The 18,441-nt window shown below is 39.4% G+C and overlaps 1 protein-coding gene across 1 annotated transcript in view; it reads right to left on the bottom strand.

The window, feature by feature from the left end:
- Positions 1-4,372, bottom strand: part of EPHX4 (epoxide hydrolase 4) — a 38,887-nt gene extending 34,515 nt beyond the window's left edge. Inside the window, exons 1-2 of the mRNA XM_055340761.1 lie at positions 4,056-4,372; positions 1,772-1,857 (exon numbers count right to left, since the gene is read on the bottom strand). Of these exons, the coding sequence (XP_055196736.1) occupies positions 1,772-1,857; positions 4,056-4,286 (317 nt within the window). The 5' untranslated portion in view covers positions 4,287-4,372. The remainder of the gene's footprint in view (positions 1-1,771; positions 1,858-4,055) is intronic.
- Between the last annotated feature and the right edge of the window lie 14,069 nt (positions 4,373-18,441).

Here is an 18,441-nt window from a genome sequence, read left to right as displayed (position 1 = left end):
TCAGGAAATTATTTTTTTATTGGTGGGACAATGGCCTATCTCCAAATGTCCTCATTAGTATTACTCTTAAAACTAGAATTCTACTATTACATATTCTTCATCTCCTTTAGAGTTGAAGATTTTGTATCATCCAAAGTCCTGATGCTCTCAAAGAGGTATGATCTCAGTGCACTTTAGTTAATACTTTATCATTGAAAGGCACTGTATCAATAAATGCATGGCGGATGCTAGTGCTGGATTTCCACACTGAGTGAATGGAAATGAAGGCAGAAAATGACCATTTACTGAGTATTCACTGGGGCTACATGTAAGGCCTTCTGCATATTTTGACTCTCTTTATCCTCACGACAACTCCGCAAGATTATTGCAGATGATTGTGCAGGATCCTGCAGAGTAAGTGATTAAGCCAGAATTCACCGCCTACATTACTTTATGCAGATTTGACTAATGCTTCAGACTTACATTTTATTGTGAGCCAATCATGTCAAGCACTCCACTAAATGAGTCCACATACATATGCCTGAATTGCACTGGGCTGTTTACCACCTAATTAAGTTGTCTCCAGATGGAAGAACATATAAAAGTTTAACATGAAAACGACTTATGTTTATTCATGCAGGCGAATACAGAGGGGAGAAAAATCTTCATGAGGGGAAAAATCTCAGAAAAAGACATCTATAGACTTTTTGCTCTGGAAAAATGATGAGGTTGCCATGCTCCAGTCTTTTCTTCAATGCCTAATACTTCCTCATGCACTAGCATTCTCAATGTATTTACTAATAAAGTCTCTTTCACTGATAAAGTATTAACTAAGGTGTATCAGGATCAGATCTTTTTCAGAGCTAGATGCATTTTAAATCAGGACTTTGGATAACACAAGATCTTTAAAACTGTGAAGGAGGTGCAGAATATGTAATGGTGAAATTCTAGGCGTTAAGAGTGATAATAAGGGAGAAATTTGGGGACAGGGCATTACCGCAGGCCTTTCAAAGATACCACATATCCTGCCTTGCAGTCAGCTCAGAGAATAGGATTATTTTTCATCAATTTCTTTGCATTTAGTTCGTGAACTATCTCAAGATCATAGCACTGTGTTACCAAAAATCTAGTCTTCTTTTCACAACCATAGGCAGCATCTTTTTAAAAAGATATTCGTGTTTTAAAAGTTTAATCATATGTTGTTTTCATTTGTACTTACTTGACTCTGTGAGGTTCAAAGGAGAACAGAACATTTTCTCTTAAGTACCTAGCAACTGTATATTTTTGGTTATAGGTTTCTTCCTAATGTGAAATATTTAGGTCCTTAATTTATCCTGCATTCATATGAGCCTATTGCTACTTGCACAGAAAATAGTTCATCTTCAGTCTCCAAGAGTCCTCTTCTTTCTCCACCTCCCCTTTACCTAAGGCTTCGCTCAGACCTTCCAGATAATAGGCACTCTATACATTTGGTTTCTTTTCAATTTCCTTTCCCTACCCAATGTGGCATTTGGTCCACAGTAAATAGTATAAAAACTGTTTTGTAGGTGGTTCAGAAATCTGAAACATTAAACCATACCTCTTTTAATTCTCAAAAAGAAAAAGAAAATTAACCTGGTACCATGCATTGTTCTTTAGAATAGAAGGCAAAGTGTTCCTGTGATTCAGGAACATTTGGGAAGGATAAATGGGTAAGAGACCACAAAGTAAGGTCGATTAAAAGTCTTAAGAAAATGACACTGTGATAAGCCAAGTCCTTAATGCAAAATAAAAAGTTGGTTGGTAAGTTTACCAGAATTCTGGAAATCCATGAAGCAGCAGCATAAGTGGTTTGCCTCTCTCACCAGCAGCAACATAATGAAACCTTAACCCCGAATCCTGCAGTAGGAAATAGAGGGTACGGAATTTTAGTGATATTTTGCCAAAAGTAGTGCATTTAGCATTTCCACTTGATTCAAGAAGAAAGTCCACTTGCGTTATCTTTAATATCATGAAATAAAATAATTAAATTTCAAAAAGAAAAAAAATCCCATGATTTATTAATAGAGTAAATTATATTTATTTTTGTCGGCATTCCCTTTATAGTACTACTTCCCTTCTTGTTCTACTTACAAGGTCAATTTATATGTTACAGGCCTCTGGAACAATGTCACAATTTGTGACTTTCATCTTCCTGATGTGTCACATTTCATCTCATCCAAATTCCACAGGACATGTAAATAATTCTGATCTGAATTTATATTCCTGCCATGTTTACCTCCTAGTCACGTACTTTTCTCAGCTTGCCCGTCAAGAGCTGTGCCATCAGTTATATAATTCACACCTCCTTTTCTTATTTTTAGTTCTCTCCTTCCCACATTATTATTTTAAGTTGGGAGTTGCATGTACAGCTCCCCTTGCTTCCTGCTCATGTCATGTCAATGTATTTCTAACAGCAGAATTCTCTGAGTGCTCAAGACTTCTCTCTGCATGTGGGAGATAAGACTGCCCAAGGAAAATAAATGGCATGGGGGTGAGACAGGAATACAGCAGATACAAAGCAAACTATAAAGAAGAAAATGGAGAAAAAACCAAGAAGAAAACCAAAAAAAAAAAAAAAAAAAAGAAGAAGAAGAAGAAGTGAAGAAAGAGACCAAGAACCAAAAGATGAGCACAGAGACTGAGTTTTATATCAGGTAACCCAAGCAAGAGGGTTTTCAGATGTAAAAAAAAATCCTAAAAGGTCATTAAATGCAACCCCATCATTTTTACATATTTGGAAACTAAAGTCCAAAGATATTAACATGGCTCATAAATGTGATTGGGTGCAGGGCTGTGACCAGAACCTCATTTTGTCCTACCTTACAGGACAATGTTCTTTCCACTCCTTGGTTCTGTCTCTGGGGAAACTCTTTAGGTGTCCAGAGTAAGAGGAAAAGAACATTACAAGGAATTCCAGATGGCTCTTTTTTCCTGCTCTTCCTCCTCAGGTTGGAACCAAGATAACAAACCTGACTTTGCCCTCAACTGCAGAATGCCCTTCCAGAAGTTCAATAACTTCTTTTATTGGTGATGAGTCTCGGCCACTTGATTGGATTTAGGGAACAAATACCTTATTGCACTTACTGTGTGCACTAGGCACTACTCTAAGGTTTTATTTGTTGTTGTTGTTGTTGTTGTTGTTTTTGAAGCCTCTCGTTTTACAAATATCAATTCATTTCATTCTCATACCAACCGCAGGCCGAATAAGGATAAGAAAAATGTGCCCTTGGTCTTTTGAACTCTAGCAGCTGGACAATTAGCTCCTAATAGGAATCCTGCACTTGGTGACATAAATATCCCCTCATGTGAGGCTACTTTTGAAAGGCCTGTGAGTCAGACTGCAGGGTGCATCATGAAGGGCCATATCCCATCACCAACCACCTGGAGCCTCAGGAAATGGAATATCCGTGGGCTGCCAGGTGGCTTGGGACAAGCACGCTCGGTTCCAGTCTCAATGCATGGTTGACATTTACTTTTTATTCCATTCCTTTGGTCTCTGACTTCCCACGTCTGTTTCCTTGCCCACAAACGTACACCATGTATTTATTGTTTCATGCTGGTTAGGTCATCCGTGAAGGCTCCCTTCTGCTACTCTGAATAAAGTCCTATTTCCAATGACTTATTCTATTTACTCTTGCAACCTCTAGAAGGTGGGCAAGGCAGCCTCAGGAGACAGTACAGGGCACCACCAGCACCAACTCCCTACGGCCGGTCTGAGCTCTAAAGGGCAAAAAGGTGACAGGAGAGCGCTCCGCCTTACAGGGGGGTTGCGGCGGAGCGGGGGGAGGCAGTCGTGTGTCCCCAGGACCCCGCTGGGGAAGCTCTCGGGCGCTCCCGCACAGGCGCGCGCGCGCGGCCCCGACCCCTCCCGCGCCCCGCGCCCCCCCGCGCCCCCCGCGCCCCCGCGCCCTGCCTGCCCCGGGCGCCGTCGCCGTCCCCGTCCCCGTCCCCGCCGCCAGCCCCGGGAGCGCCGTCTCGGCAGGGGCAGCCCCGCGCCCCGCGCCCCCGGCCGCCGCGCTCCCTCCCGGCCCCGCGGGGCCCGCGCCGGCCTTCACCTTGATCCGCACGTAGCAGTGGGTGCCCAGAGAGGGGTCGTTCAGACACGCGGGAGGGTGTTCGCGGGCGGCCCTCCGGAAGGTCTGCGCGGGGCCCTTGCCGATGCTCCACAAAAGTTTGAGCAGGTGGATGGAGGCGCAGAGCCCGCAGTAGCAGTAGACCAGCGACCAGAAGAGCAGGGAGCGGATCGCGAGCGCCAGGCGGAGCAGGCGGTCCCGCAGCCTCGCCATCGGGCGGGGCCGGCGGCGGGGCCCGCTGCCCTCCGGAGGCGCGCGAGCAGCGGCGTTCGGCCGGGCTGCGGAGCCGGACAGCCCGCGCGGCGGCGCGCCAGGCCCGCCACCGGTCGGCGGGAGCCGGCTCCGCGCGCGCCTCCCCGCGGGCCCCGGGCGGCTGCGCTCGGCCGGCGTCCGGAGGCCCCGCCGCGGGCTCCCGCGCTCGCGGTGCGCGCTCGGGGCCGCTGCGCCCGGACTGGGCGCGGGGGGAGAGGGGCCTCGGCCCGCGCGCGGAACGGCCGCTCCCACCCGGGCCGGGGTTCGAGTCCTCGCAGTGCCCTGGGAACTGTTGGGAGGATTTCACTAGGGCCTTTTTCTGGATCATGGAATTATGGGGGGTGAGGGGTGGGGGGTGGAGAGCAAGAGAGGCAGGGAAGGGTTTCCCTTCCGTGGGACAGATGCTGTTACTTTCTGCATTGCTAACAGTCTTCTGAAGTTGTTGATCTTCAGCAGGGTTCAGAAGGGTCATCAGCCCAGCTAGGCCTCTCTGGTGCCAAAGGCAAGCTTCTCGAAACCCCTGGTCTCTTTTCCATCCCTCTAAGTTTTTCCTTTGCCTTGTAACTCTTCCACAAATGGAATCATATAATACGTAACGTTTTATTTTTGGCTTCTTTCACTCAGCGTAATGCATCTGAGATTCCACTATGCTGTTGCATATATGGTCTCCTTTCTATTACTTGTGAGTGTTTGGTGGAGTGCAGGTGTCCTATTGTTTATCCATTCCTCATTTTGAGGACATTGGAGTTTTTTTTCCAGTTTTGTGGTTACAAATAAAACCACGATAAACACTCGTGTGAAATCTCTGTGTGAAGCTAAGTTTTCCTTTCACCTGGATAAGTACTTAGAAGTGGGGTTGCTGGGTCACGTGGTAAGTGTGCATTTAACTTTATGAGAAACTACCAAACTGGCTCCACAGTGGCTGTACAACTTTGAATTTGTAACAGCGATGTGTGAGAGTTATGGTTAGGTTATATTCTGGCAAGAACTTGGGGTTGTCCAAACAATCTTCTTAATTTTGGTGATTCTAAGAGATATGGAGCATCTCACTGAGATTTTAACTTACATTTCCCTGTGACTAATAATGTGTGACCATCTTTATGTATTTTTACGCCACTCAAATATAATCTTTGACAAAGTGTCTGTTAAAATCTTTTTACATATTTTTTTAAAAATTGTGTTGTTTTCCTACTATTCAATTCGAGAGTTCTTTATGTATTTTGGATATAAATCCTTTATTGTACATCATGAGATTTGCAAATATTTTTCCAGACCGTGTCTTTTCATTCTTATAACAGAGACTTTTGAAGAGCAGAATTTCTTAAAATTTTTTAAGATTTATTTATTTATTTATTTATTTATTTATTTATTTATTTAAAGTAGGCTCTCTGTCCAATGTGGGGTTCAACTCACAACCTCAAGATCTAGAGTCATATGCTCTGCTCACTGAACAAGTTAGGTGCCCTCCAGATGACATCCAATGTATCACTTTTTTTTAAAAAAGGCCTTTATTTTTTTTAAGATTTTTAAAATTTATTTATTAATGAAAAACACAGAGAAAGAGGCGGTGACATACACAGAGGGAGAAGCACTCTCCCTGTGGCGAGCCTGATGCAGGGCTTGATCCCAGGAGTTCTGGATCACCCCTGAGCCAAAGGCAGCTGCTCAACACTGAGCCACCCAGGTGCCCCCCCTTTTGGGCCTTTAATGTAATAAATCTTTGCATAAGTCAAGGTCAACAAGATTTCTTTCCCTTATGTTTTCTTCTTAAAGTTTTATGGCTTTGTTTTATTTATTATTTTTAAAATCTTAATTCTAGTATAGTTAACACAATGTTTTATATTAGTTACAGATGTACAATATAGTGATTAAACAATTCTGTATATTACTCAGTGCTCATCATAAGTGTACTCCTTTTTTTTTTTTTTTTTTTTTTTACTTATGATAGTCACAGAGAGAGAGAGAGAGAGAGAGGCAGAGACACAGGCAGAGGGAGAAGCAGGCTCCATGCACCGGGAGCCTGACGTGGGATTCGATCCCGGGTCTCCAGGATCGCGCCCTGGGCCAAAGACAGGCGCCAAACCGCTGCGCCACCCAAGGATCCCGATAAGTGTACTCCTTAATCCCCCACAGCTATTTCACCCATCCTCTTATTCACCACCTCTCTGGAAACTGTAAGTTCTCTAAAGCTAAGAATCTTTTTTTGGGGGGGGGGGTTATCTCTTTTTATATTTGTTCATTTGTTGTTTCTTAAATTCCACATGTGAGTGGAATCATATGGTATTTTTCTTTCTCTAACTTATTTTGCTTGGCATTATACCCTGTAGATCCATCCATGTTGTTGCAAATGGTAAGATTTCATTCTTTTTATGGCTGAATAATATTCCAGTGTGTGTGTGTGTGTGTGTGTGTGTGTGTGTGTGTATCACATCTTTATCCATTCATCTATGGATGGACATTTGGGCTGTTTCCATACTTTGGCTATTGTAAATGTTGAAATAAGCATAGGGTGCATGTATCTTTTCAAATTAGTGTTTTCATATTTTTTTTTTAAGATTTTATTTATTCATGAGAGGCACAGAGAGAGAGAGGCAGAGACATAGAGGGAGCAGCAGGCTCCATGCAGGGAGCCCGATGTGGGACTCGATCCCAGGACTCCGGGATCATGCCCTGAGCCTGAGCCGAAGGCAGACGTTTAACCACTGAGCCACCCAGGCATCCCTTGTTTTTGTATTCTTTGGATAAATACCCCAGAGTGGAATTACTGGATCATATGGTAATTCTATTTTTGATTTTTTGAGGAACCAGGTCTATGATCCATTTTGAGTTAATTTTTGTATAGGGTACAAAGTATGGATTGACATTTAAGTTTTGCGTGTGGATATATAATTGTTTTGGCACCATTTGTTGAAAAGAGTGTTCTTTTTCCGTTGAATTGTCTTTGTACCTTTGTTGAAAATCACTTGACATATGGGATTATTTCTAAGCCTCTAGTCTGTTTTATTGATCTTTATGTCTATATTTTCTTCAATACCACATTTGTCACACTTTTGAAAGCAATACAGTAGGTCTATATGAGTCCTTAAGCTTTATTCTTTTTTTTTTCCATATCATTATTTTTAATGTCCAATGTTTATAAGATGAGGGGAAGGGCTTTCACCCCAACTCAAGTTTATAAATTTTTGATTGGCTTGTGAGTCCGGTAGGGATATTTCTTCTTGTCTAATTTGGTTTCTGGGAAGACTTCAGGTCCTCAATGATCATCTGATCAAATGGAATTATGTTCTTCATCTTCTCCAGCTCTTTTTCATATTCTTCAATCCTGGCCTTTGAGAGAGACAAAAACTCAGCACAGCTTTTCACATCTTCTTTTTCCTCAGCATCCACCTGGACAGTGTATTTATCCTCTGGCACAGGAAACTTCAGGGCGTTAAACTTCTCAAAGTCATTTACCAAGTCAGCCTTTGCCACATTGGCCTTGTTGTAAGCCCAGTCAATAGCAGGTGGTTTCTCAGGAAGAGTAGCCAACCTGGAGGTAAGCATCTCATTCCAGAATTTCAGGGAGTTGGCAATGGCCTTCTGGTTTCGGGGTATGATCTCCCCAAAAGCTACCCAGTCAATGGTTTTTAGAGCAAGTTTTCACCCAGCCATCTTGAGATCTTTCACCGACCCCGGTGGCCCACAGTCCACAGCAGCAAGGCTTAAGCTTTATTCTTTACACAAATTGTTTTGGCTATTCTACTTACTTACCTCCCCTCTGCCAAAAAAATTATTATTAGTTATTTTAGGGAAAAATTGTTAATTGAAATGCATTGAATCTCTTAACCATTTTGGAGAAAACTAGTATTTTAATAATATTCTGTTGTTCAATCCATGAACATGATGTATCACTCCATTTTTTAGATCTTTGTTTATTTCTATCATTAGTTTTTCATTCTTTAAAACATACAAATATTGCATATATTTTGTAACATTTAGACCTAATTATTTATTTTTTGTTATTGTAAATGATACTTTTAAAAATTTCCAGTTGCTTATTACTAGCATAAAGAAATATCTTTTTTTTTTTGTCTTAGACCCTGAGACCTTGATAAACTCACTTATTAGTTCTAGTAGTTTTTTTAAAAAATATTTTATTTATTTATTCATGAGAGACACACACAGAGAGAGAGAGAGAGAGAGAGAGGCAGAGACACAGGCAGAGGGAGAAGCAGGTTCCACACAGGGAGCCTGACATGGGACTCGATCCTGGGCCTCCAGGATCACGCCCTGGGCCAAATACGGTGCTAAACCGCTGAGCCACCTGGGCTGCCCCCCCCCCTTTTTTTTTAAAGATTTTATTTATTTATTCGTGAGAGACACACACACACACACACAGAGGCAGAGACACAGGCAGAGGGAGAAGCAGGGTCCATGTAGGGAGCCCAACAGGGGATCCAATCCTGGGTCTCCAGTATCACACCCTGGGCCGAAGGTGGCACTAAACCCCCAAGCCACCGGGGCTGCCCTGAATAGAGATAGTTTTATTTCTTCCTTTCCTATATATTGGCCTTTTATTTATTTTTCTTGTCTTATTGCACTGGCTAGGACCTAGATTAATAAGAACGGATATCTTTAGCTTATTTATTCCTGATCTTAGGGGGAAAGCATTCAGTCTGTCACTATTAAGCATAATATTAGCTAAAGATGCCATTTATCACGTTGAAGTTCTATTTCTAGTTTCTGAGAAGTTTTTTTTTCATAAATGGAGGTTAAATTTTGTCAAAGAGCTTTTACTTCTCTTGGGATAATCATAGTTTTCCCTCTTTAATCTTTTAATATAGTTAATTATAAAAAATTTTCAAATTTTTAATTTAAGTTCAATTTAATTAACATACAGTGTATTATTAGCTTAAGAGGTAGAATTTAGTGATTTATCAGTTACATATACCACCCACTGCTCATTATATCAAGTGCCCTCCTTGATGCCCATCACCCAATTACCCCATTCCCACCAACCTCCCCTCCAGCAACCCTCAGTTTGTTTCCTGTAGTTAAGATTCTCTACATACAGTTTGGTAGAATTCTCCAAAAAGGCCACCTAGGCCTCAAGTTGTTTTTCTAATTATTTTTTTAAGGTTTTTAAATATAATTCAACCTATTTTAAAGTTATAGAACTATTCAGGTGATCTGTTTTTTCTTTGCTGGTTTGTATCCTTTAGGAATCTTATGCATTTCATGTTAGTTGTTGAATTTATGGCCCAAAGAGCTCTCCATGCCTTTATTAACTTTTCACTGTTTATGGGTAGGTAATGTTCTTCCTTTTACACTTGACATTTGTAATTTGTGTCTTTTGTTTTTCTTGTTGAGTCTGGTTAGGCTTATCAATTTTATTGTCTTTTTTTTAAGATTTTATTTATTTATTCATGAGAGACACAGAGAGAGAGGGGCAGAGACACAGGCAGAGGGAGAAGAAGGCTCCATGCAGGGAGCCAGATGTGGGACTTGATCCCAGGACTCCAGGATCATGCCATGGGCCAAAGGCAGATGCTTAACCACTGAGCCACCCAGGCATCCCAATTTTATTGTCTTTTTAACAAAGAAACAGCCTTTGATTTTATTGGGTTTTTTTTTTCTCTCTCTCTCTTTTTTTTTTTGCTTTTAATTTCATTCATGTTCTTATCCATTTCTTCTGCCAGATTTAGGTTTAATTTGCTTTTCTCTAGTTTCTTAAGACAGAAGCTTAAGTGATTGGTTTGAAATTTTTGTTCTGTTTTAATGTAAACATTTAATGAAAAAAAATTTCCTCTAAATGCTTCCACAGCAATCCCACAAATTTTAATATGTTGTGCTTTTATTTTCATACAATTCAAAGTATTTCCTAATTCTTCACATGATTTCCTCTTTTACCATGGGTTATTTAGAAATGCTTAACATCTAGATATTTTGGAGGATTTTGCTGGTATCTTTTCATTGTTAATTTCTAGTTTAAATATGGTATGTTCCAAGAGTTTACCTTCAAAACTGCCTGTTCCTTTAAATTTGTCAAGGTTTGCTTTATGTCTCTGATTATGGTCTATTTTGGTGAATGTTCCAACTGCATTTGAAAGTTGTTATCTGGAGTGTGGTATAAATGTTGATTAGGTAAATTGGTTGGCGATGCTGTTTGGGACTGTTAGGATACTTACTGATTTTCTGTGTACTTGTTCTATCAATTGCTGAGAGAAGAATATTGAAATCTATATGTAATGATAGATTTTTTTCTTCTTGCTTGCTTATTTGCTTTCTTCCTTTCTTTTGGATCTACCAATGCTACTATTTTTGCTTTAGATAGTTATATTTTGGGACATTTGTAAATAAGATAAAATGAAATTTATAATTACCTCCATTTCTACCATTCTCAGTGTTTTTCGTTAATTATATAATTTCTGTCTGGTATCATATTCCTTCTACCAGGGAACTTCCTGTTTTCTTTGCTGTTTTGTATTTCTCATAATTTTTGTTGAAATAGATTTTGTGTGAGACAATAGAGACAAAGGTATATAATTTTTGCCTGTAATTGATGTTTTCTTTTGCTAGGCTTTTAGTATGGAGGTTGTGTCAATCTAGTCAGAAGTTGAGTTAGAATTGAATTTTATTATTGCTGTGGTTATCTTCAGCACAGCACAGATCTCAAATCTCTCTAGTGTTACCTTGTGGTTAGGGTGGAGACTGGTTTGCTGGTGAATTTTTCTCAGTACCTGCTACATGCTCATCTTTAAGTCTTTATTTATGCTTGGTGATAAGTGATACAGAGATGGCCTTTCTCCATGCTTTTGCTCCTCTGATAGCAGTAAATTGCTTTTGTTATTGAATGTTTATTACCCTGTGGTAGGAAGTGCAGAGGGTAGAGGGGCATTCTCTGCTGTCCTGTTTCCTCCCAGACAGGCACTGTGGATATCAGGATATCAGGGTATCTTGGATAGCAGTTGGGATTTTCTCAATGATCCTTTCCTGTTCCCAGTGACAAGGTCTTTCTAATGGTGTGGACCCATGATGTATTTCCTGCTCCTGTCCTAGATTAGAAGGTTTCTGTTTTCTTCCCTCCTCACTGCAGTAGATCTTCATCAGTGCCCTGTCTAGGTGACAGGGTTTGCTATTCTTCCCCCAGAAGCTTAAGGCTGGTATTCCTTAAGGAAGATAGGGAAGAAGGATCTGGAAAAGCCTCTCTGTTTTTCTATATCTGGTACTATTCTCTTCCAGGCCTGCATCAGGGGAATAGCTTTCGGGCAGCCCAGGTGGCTCAGCTGTTTTGCGCCGCCTTCAGCCCAGGGCGTTGATCCTGGAGACCTGGGATCGAGTTCCACGTCGGGGTCCCTGCATGGAGCCTGCTTCTCCCTCTGCCTGTGTCTCTACCTCTCTCTCTCTCTCTCTCTCTGTGTGTGTGTGTGTGTGTCTCATGAATTAAAAAAAAAAAAAAAAGGAGGATAGCTTTTTCAGAACCTCATCCTGTCCCTCAAATCCTTCTTGTAAGTACTGATGAGGTCTATACTTGAAGAAGAATCTGCACGTGGTTGCAAACTTCTTATGTGCTGTCAGGGGTTCTATATTCTCAACTAGCCCACAACTGGGCTTTCATAATTGTTACTTCTAGATGATTTCATTTGCTTGGCTTTTTTGTTTGTTTGTTTGTTTATTTATTTATTTTTGAGATAACACAGAGAGAGAGGCAGAGACACAGGCAGAGGAAGAAGCAGGCTCCTCACAGACAGCCCAATGCGGGACTTGATCCCAGGACCCTGGGATCATGCTCTGAGCTGAAGAAAGCCGCTCAACCACTGAGCCACTGGGGCATCCCATTGTGTTTTTATTGCCACATTATATGGCATTGGAGACATCTGCCTCAGGTAAGCCAGTACTTATATCTTGTCTCTCCTTTGATGAACTTGTCTTTTCTTAGATTTCAGGTTATTGGTTACCCCACAATCTCAGCCCTCAGATTAATTTAAGAAACGTAAATTTAAAGATTTTCAGGATGCCTGGGTGGCTCAGCAGTTGGGCGTCTGCCTTTTGTTCAGGGCTGATCCCGGAGTTCTGGGATCGAGTCCCGCATCAGGCTCCCTGCAAGGAGCCTGCTTCTCCCTCTGCCTGTGTCTCTGTGTCTCTCATGAATAAATAAATAAAATCTTAAAAAAAAAAATTCTGGCTTTTCAGATTGTTGTAATGGTGAAGAAATGCTTTTCCAACTTTCTTAATCCCAAGTGGAAGCCTGAATTTCCTAATTTTTAAAAATTGAGATACGATTGGCATATATCATTGTATTAGTTTTAGGTATATGACATAATGATTTGATATATGTGTATATATTTTATATATATTATAAAATGATTACTACAATAAACTTTATACTTTTTAAAATTTTTGAGTATTTTTAAACTTGAAAAAAATTTTTTTAAAGATTTTATTTATTTATTCGTGAGAGATACAGAGAGAGGCAGAGACACATGCAGAAGGAGAAGCAGGCTCCATGCCGGAAGCCCAATGCGGGACTCGATCCCAGGACTCCAGGATCGCGCCCTGGGCTGAAGGCGGCGCTAAACCGCTGAGCCCCCTGGGCTGCCCTAAAATTGAAATTTTAAATGAGATGATTAGAAATTTATATGCACTCATGAGAAATAGAGAAACTGTACACTTTAAACAGTGTACTTTACACTTTATAATTTTGTTTATAGTGTAGCTTTGTGTACCCACCACCAAAGTCAAGTATATAGAGCAGTTCTTTAACCACAGGGATGTCTCAGGTTGTCCTCTTTTTTGTTTTAAAGTTTCTTTTCTTTTAATATTTTATTTATTTATTTATTCATGAGAGACACAGAGAGAAGGCAGAAACACAGGCAGAAAGAGAAGCAGACTCCTCGCAGGGAGCCCGATGTGGGACTCTTTCCCGGATCCCGGGATCACAACCTGAACCAAAGGCAGGTGGCCAACCGCTGAGCCACCCAGGTGTCCCTCATGTTGTCCTTTTATAGCCATGTTCACACCTTATCCCTCACCTCTGGTAACCACTAATGTGTTTTCCATTTCCAAAATTTTGTCATTTCAAAACTGTTATAAAAGTGAAGTCATGAAGTAGGTAACCTTTTGGGATTAGTCTTTTTCACACACCACAATTCCCTAAAATTCAAGTTATTGCAAGTATCAACAGTTCATTCCTTTTTGCTGCTGATTAGTATTTCAAATTATGAATATGCTACAATTTGTTAAACACTTACCTACTGAATGACATCTAGGTTGTTTCCAGTTTTGGGCTATTACAAATAAAGCTGCCATGAACCTTTGTGGATTTGTGATCGGAAGTTTTCATTTATCTGGGATAACCGTCCAGTAGTGCAATTGCCAGGTCATATGGCTTTGTATGTTTTGTTTAAAAGAAGTAACAACTGGTTTCTAGTGTGGCTGTATATCATTTTACACAACCAGCATTTTGTGTAGTCACTATTTTTTATTTTAAACCTTCCTGATAGATGTGCAGTGCTATCTCATTGTGGTTTACATTCGTAGTCACTGATGGCTACTAGTAGTGGTGAATATGCTTTCATATGTGTGTTTGCCATATGCATATCCTCTTTGGTAAAATTTTGTCCATGTCTTTTGCTCATTCTAATTGTTTCTTTTACTGTTGTATTTTTAGAGTTTTTAATATATTCTTATATACTATTTCTTGTCAGATATGTGGTTTGCAAATATTTTACTAATCTGTAACTTATCTTTTCACAGAGCAAAAGTCTTAATTTTGACAAGATCCAACTTACCAGTCTTTCATTTATGGATCATACTTTTGGTATCAAGTCTAAAGCCTTTTTGCCTAATCACAGAGCCTCAAGGATTTTTTTTCTTTTTTGTATTTTACATCTAAACCCATGATCCATTTTGAGTTAATTTTTGCATACTATGTAAGTTTTAATTAAGATATATATATATTTTTTTGCTTATAAATATTCAATTGCTCCAGCACCATTTGTTGAAAAGACTACCCTTTCTTCACTGAATTGCACCTTTGTCAAAAATCAGTTCAGGATATTTGTGTGGGTGTCAGTTCTTTATTTTGGGGTCTACTGCTTTACTAATACCACATTTTATTGATTACTGTAGCCTTATAGTAAGTCTTACTATCATACAGAATGATTCCTCTCTGTTTTTTCAGTATTATTTATTCTAGTGACTGTGTCATTCTGAGTTTTATTTTTTTTTCATTCTGAGTTTTAGAACAAGCTTGTCTATGTCTATGAAAAGCTTTGCTGGGATTTTGATAGGAGTGCATTAAACCAGATCAATTTGAGGAGTACTGAATCTTTCCTATGTTGAGTTTTCCCAATCTATGAACATAGTATGTCTATTTAAGTCTTTCTTCTTTAACTTCTTCCATACACATTTTGTGATTTTCAGCATACAGATCCTGTACATTTTGTTTCAACATAAACCTAAGTATTTCATATTCTTTGGAATGATTATAAATGTTAATGTTTTTAAGTTACCATATGTTCATTAGTAATAGAGATCAGATTGATTTTTTATGTTGATTCTATATCCTGTGACCTTGCTTAAATCATTTGCTAGTTGTAAGACTTTTTTGTATATTCCTTAGGATTTTCTACATAGAAAATCATGTGTAAAAATTCAACAGCTAGTCCTTAAAGCTAAATTGATTCAGAAACTGCTCAAACATTAGTTAACAAAACAAAACAAAAAAACCTCCCAAACAGCTTATGGTGAAATCCTGTGGCCATTTACTTTATCTTTTATTTTTCTTTTAGAGAGGGAGAGAGAAAGAGAGAGAGAAATATGGGGTAGGGGGAGAGAATCTTAAGCAGGCTCTATGCTCAGGGCAGAGCCCAGTGCAGGGATTGATCTCACAACCCTGAGATCATGACCTGAGCCGAAATCAAGAGTCAGACACTTAATTGACTGAGCCACTCAGGCATCCCATTTAGTTTAAAATTGTAAATGAGAATGACTAGTCTTGCTTCCATTATTTGGTACTATTTTAGGATATTATAGCTAATGAAATAAAATTTAAAAATCCAACCAAAACAATCTGAATGACTTTTTTTTGCTGTATTACATTGGGTAGAATTTCTAGTACTCATTGAATAAGAATGGTGAGAGTGGATATCCTTGCCATGTTCCCAAATGTAGGGGAAAAGCATCAAGTCTTTCACCATTAAGTGTAACATTAGCTGCAGATTTTTTGTGGATGCTCCATATCAAATTGAAGTAATTCCCTTGAAAAACTTACCGAAGTTTTTTGTTGTTTTTAAAGTGAATGTGAGTTCATTTTGGATTACACTGATTTTCAAATGTTGAAACTGCTTTGTATACCTGGAATAAATCACTTAGTCATAGTATATAATTATTTTCATACATTGTGGGGATTTAGTTTGCTAACATTTTGTTGGAAGATTCTGGTGTCTAAGTACATTAGAGATAATGGCCTTAAGCTTTTTTTTTTTTTCCTTTTAAATATATTGTCTTTGGTTCAGTATCAGGGTAATACTGGCTAGCCTTATAAAATGAGTTGGGAAGTATTCTTCTTCCTATTAATAAAATTTGTCCTGGGGTGCCTCAGTGGCTCAGTTGATTAAGCATCTGCCTTTGGCTCAGGTCATGATTTCAGGGTCCTGGCGTCAAGCTCCACATCAGGCTTCCCTGCTCAGTGAGAAGTCTGCTTCTCCCTCTTCGTTGCCCCTACCCCTGCTTATATTTTCTCTCCAATAAATAAATACAATCTTAAAAAATATTTTTGTCCTTTTGTGGGGTGCCTGGTGAGCTCAGTCAGTGGAATATACAACTCTTGATCTTGAAGTGGTAAGTTCAAGCCCCACATTGGGTGTACAGACACCCTGAAAATAAAATCTTAAAAAAATGTCCTCTGTATCACATAACAGACCAATTTCTAGAAGAGGCATTTTCTGGAATAGATTTCCTGGAAGAGACTGTGTTAATGTTAATCCTTCTTTAAATGTTTGGTATAATTCTCCAGTGAAACCATATGGGCTTGAATTTTTCAGGAGCTTTAAAATTATCAATTGAATTTTATTTTTTTTATTTATTTATGATAGGCACACAGTGAGAGAGAGAGAGAGAGAGGCAGAGACACAGGCAGAGGGAGAAGCAGGCTCCATGCACCGGGAGCCCGACGTGGGATTTGATCCTGGGTCTCCAGGATCGTGCCCTGGGCCAAAGGCAGGCGCTAAACTGCTGCGCCACCCAGGGATCCCTCAATTGAATGTTTTTAATGATACATGGCTGTTTGGATTATTTCATATTGAAATTTGGTAGTTTATCATTTTTGGGCAATTGGTCCACTTATTCACATTTACAAATGTGAAGTTATTTGTAGTATTCCTTTTTATTTTTTTTCCTTTTTATCTTCTTAATGGTTGTAGGATCTATAGTGATATTCACAATTTCATTCATTTCATCCTCATTTTAATAGTTTTGCTGGGTACAGAATTTCAAGCTGATAATTTTATTGAATCAAAGTCTACTAGACATAAATTCAGCACAATCACCTGCTTCTCCCTCTGCCTCTGCTTCTGTGTCTCTCATGAATAAATAAAAACCTTAAAAAATTATTTCTAATCTAATCCCAAACAAAATTCCAATGTTTAATTTCACTCAACTTTTACAAATTGGATAAAGTGATTATGAATTTCTTACAGAATGACAACTGTTGCAAATCAGAGGGTCAGTAAGTAACTTGTGGCAGCATAACCGAGAATTCATTTAGAAAAAAGAAATCTGGTTCCCTGTCTCATTATATACATAAAAATGTCTTTGATCCATCTAGAATCTTAGTGTAAAAAGTATCTGGATTTTAAGCACAAAAGAGACTTTTATTATTTTGATGTGGGGGGATACAATTTAAAACAAGGCTGAATAGCCAGATACTATAAAGGAAAATCCAGACATACAGCTACATAAAATTTAAAATTTTATGGAAATTTTATGGAAATGGAAAAAAAGTCCATAAATCTCAGAAGACAACAGATTGTGGAAAAAAAATGTTTCTATACCACCTAGAAAAAAAAAGGCTTTGTACAAACTGATAACCCAAAAGGAGGATGACTAAAGGATGTTGGTTACTAGGCAAGTCACACACCTAACAAATACAAGTTAGCCCCCTTGATATCCGGGAAGTAAAGATTAAAGTAACTGAGTACGACTTTTTCATTTGGATTAGCAAAGAATATGAAGGCAGTAATATCCAATGCTGGTGAGGATAATGAGAAAGAGGCACTTTCAGACTCCATGGAATGTGACCTGCTCTAGCCTTTTTTGGAAATGTCATTTGGTACCTCCTATTAAAATAAAAACTACTCCCTCTGACTGTAGCTTCTGACCCAGCAAACCTTATTTTAGGAGCTTTACTCTTTAGAAATAGCAATACAATTATGTAAGGCTCTATACATGGTGTATTTACTGCAGCATTATTCATGGTAGAGAAAGACTGGAATCAACTGAATCAATAGGGGGATCACATAAATCATGATATATCTGTTCTAATTTATGTCATGTCATTTATGTCATGATTATGTCAAAATCAATCTATATCCGTCTAAAGATCTATACAGATGCTCCTGATGCATTAAGAAAAACTCATTTGCCAAGTAACATGTATAGAGGATCATGTTTTTGTAAAAACAATCCCCTCAAAGTCCTGACATGTCAATTTTTGAGTGTAAAAAGACTGAAAAATATACAAGCTTTGATCTCTCAATAGTTGGGATAGAGAGGAGAGAAACTTATTTCTACATTGGTAGCAAGACTTCTGGGCAGCATTATGGCTAACTTGAGTTTATGCTCATGAATTTGGATTTTTATTTATTTTTTAAATTTTTATTTATTTATGATAGTCACACACACACACACACACACACACACAGAGGCAGAGACATAGGCAGAGGGAGAAGCAGGCTGCATGCACCGGGAGCCCAACGTGGGATTCGATCCCCGGTGTCCAGGATCGCACCCTGGGCCAAAGACAGGCGCCAAACCGCTGCACCACCCAGGGATCCCTATGCTCATGAATTTGAAGTGAGATTGGTTATCATGGTTGCATGTGTTTCTGTAACCACAAACAACTTAATGGGTGCAG

This window comes from Nyctereutes procyonoides, unplaced genomic scaffold, assembly GCF_905146905.1.
Source record: "Nyctereutes procyonoides isolate TBG_1078 unplaced genomic scaffold, NYPRO_anot_genome, whole genome shotgun sequence".
NCBI classification, from domain to species: domain Eukaryota; kingdom Metazoa; phylum Chordata; class Mammalia; order Carnivora; family Canidae; genus Nyctereutes; species Nyctereutes procyonoides.
Note: the sequence above shows the minus strand (reverse complement) of the source record. Positions and strands in the feature narration are given on the sequence as shown.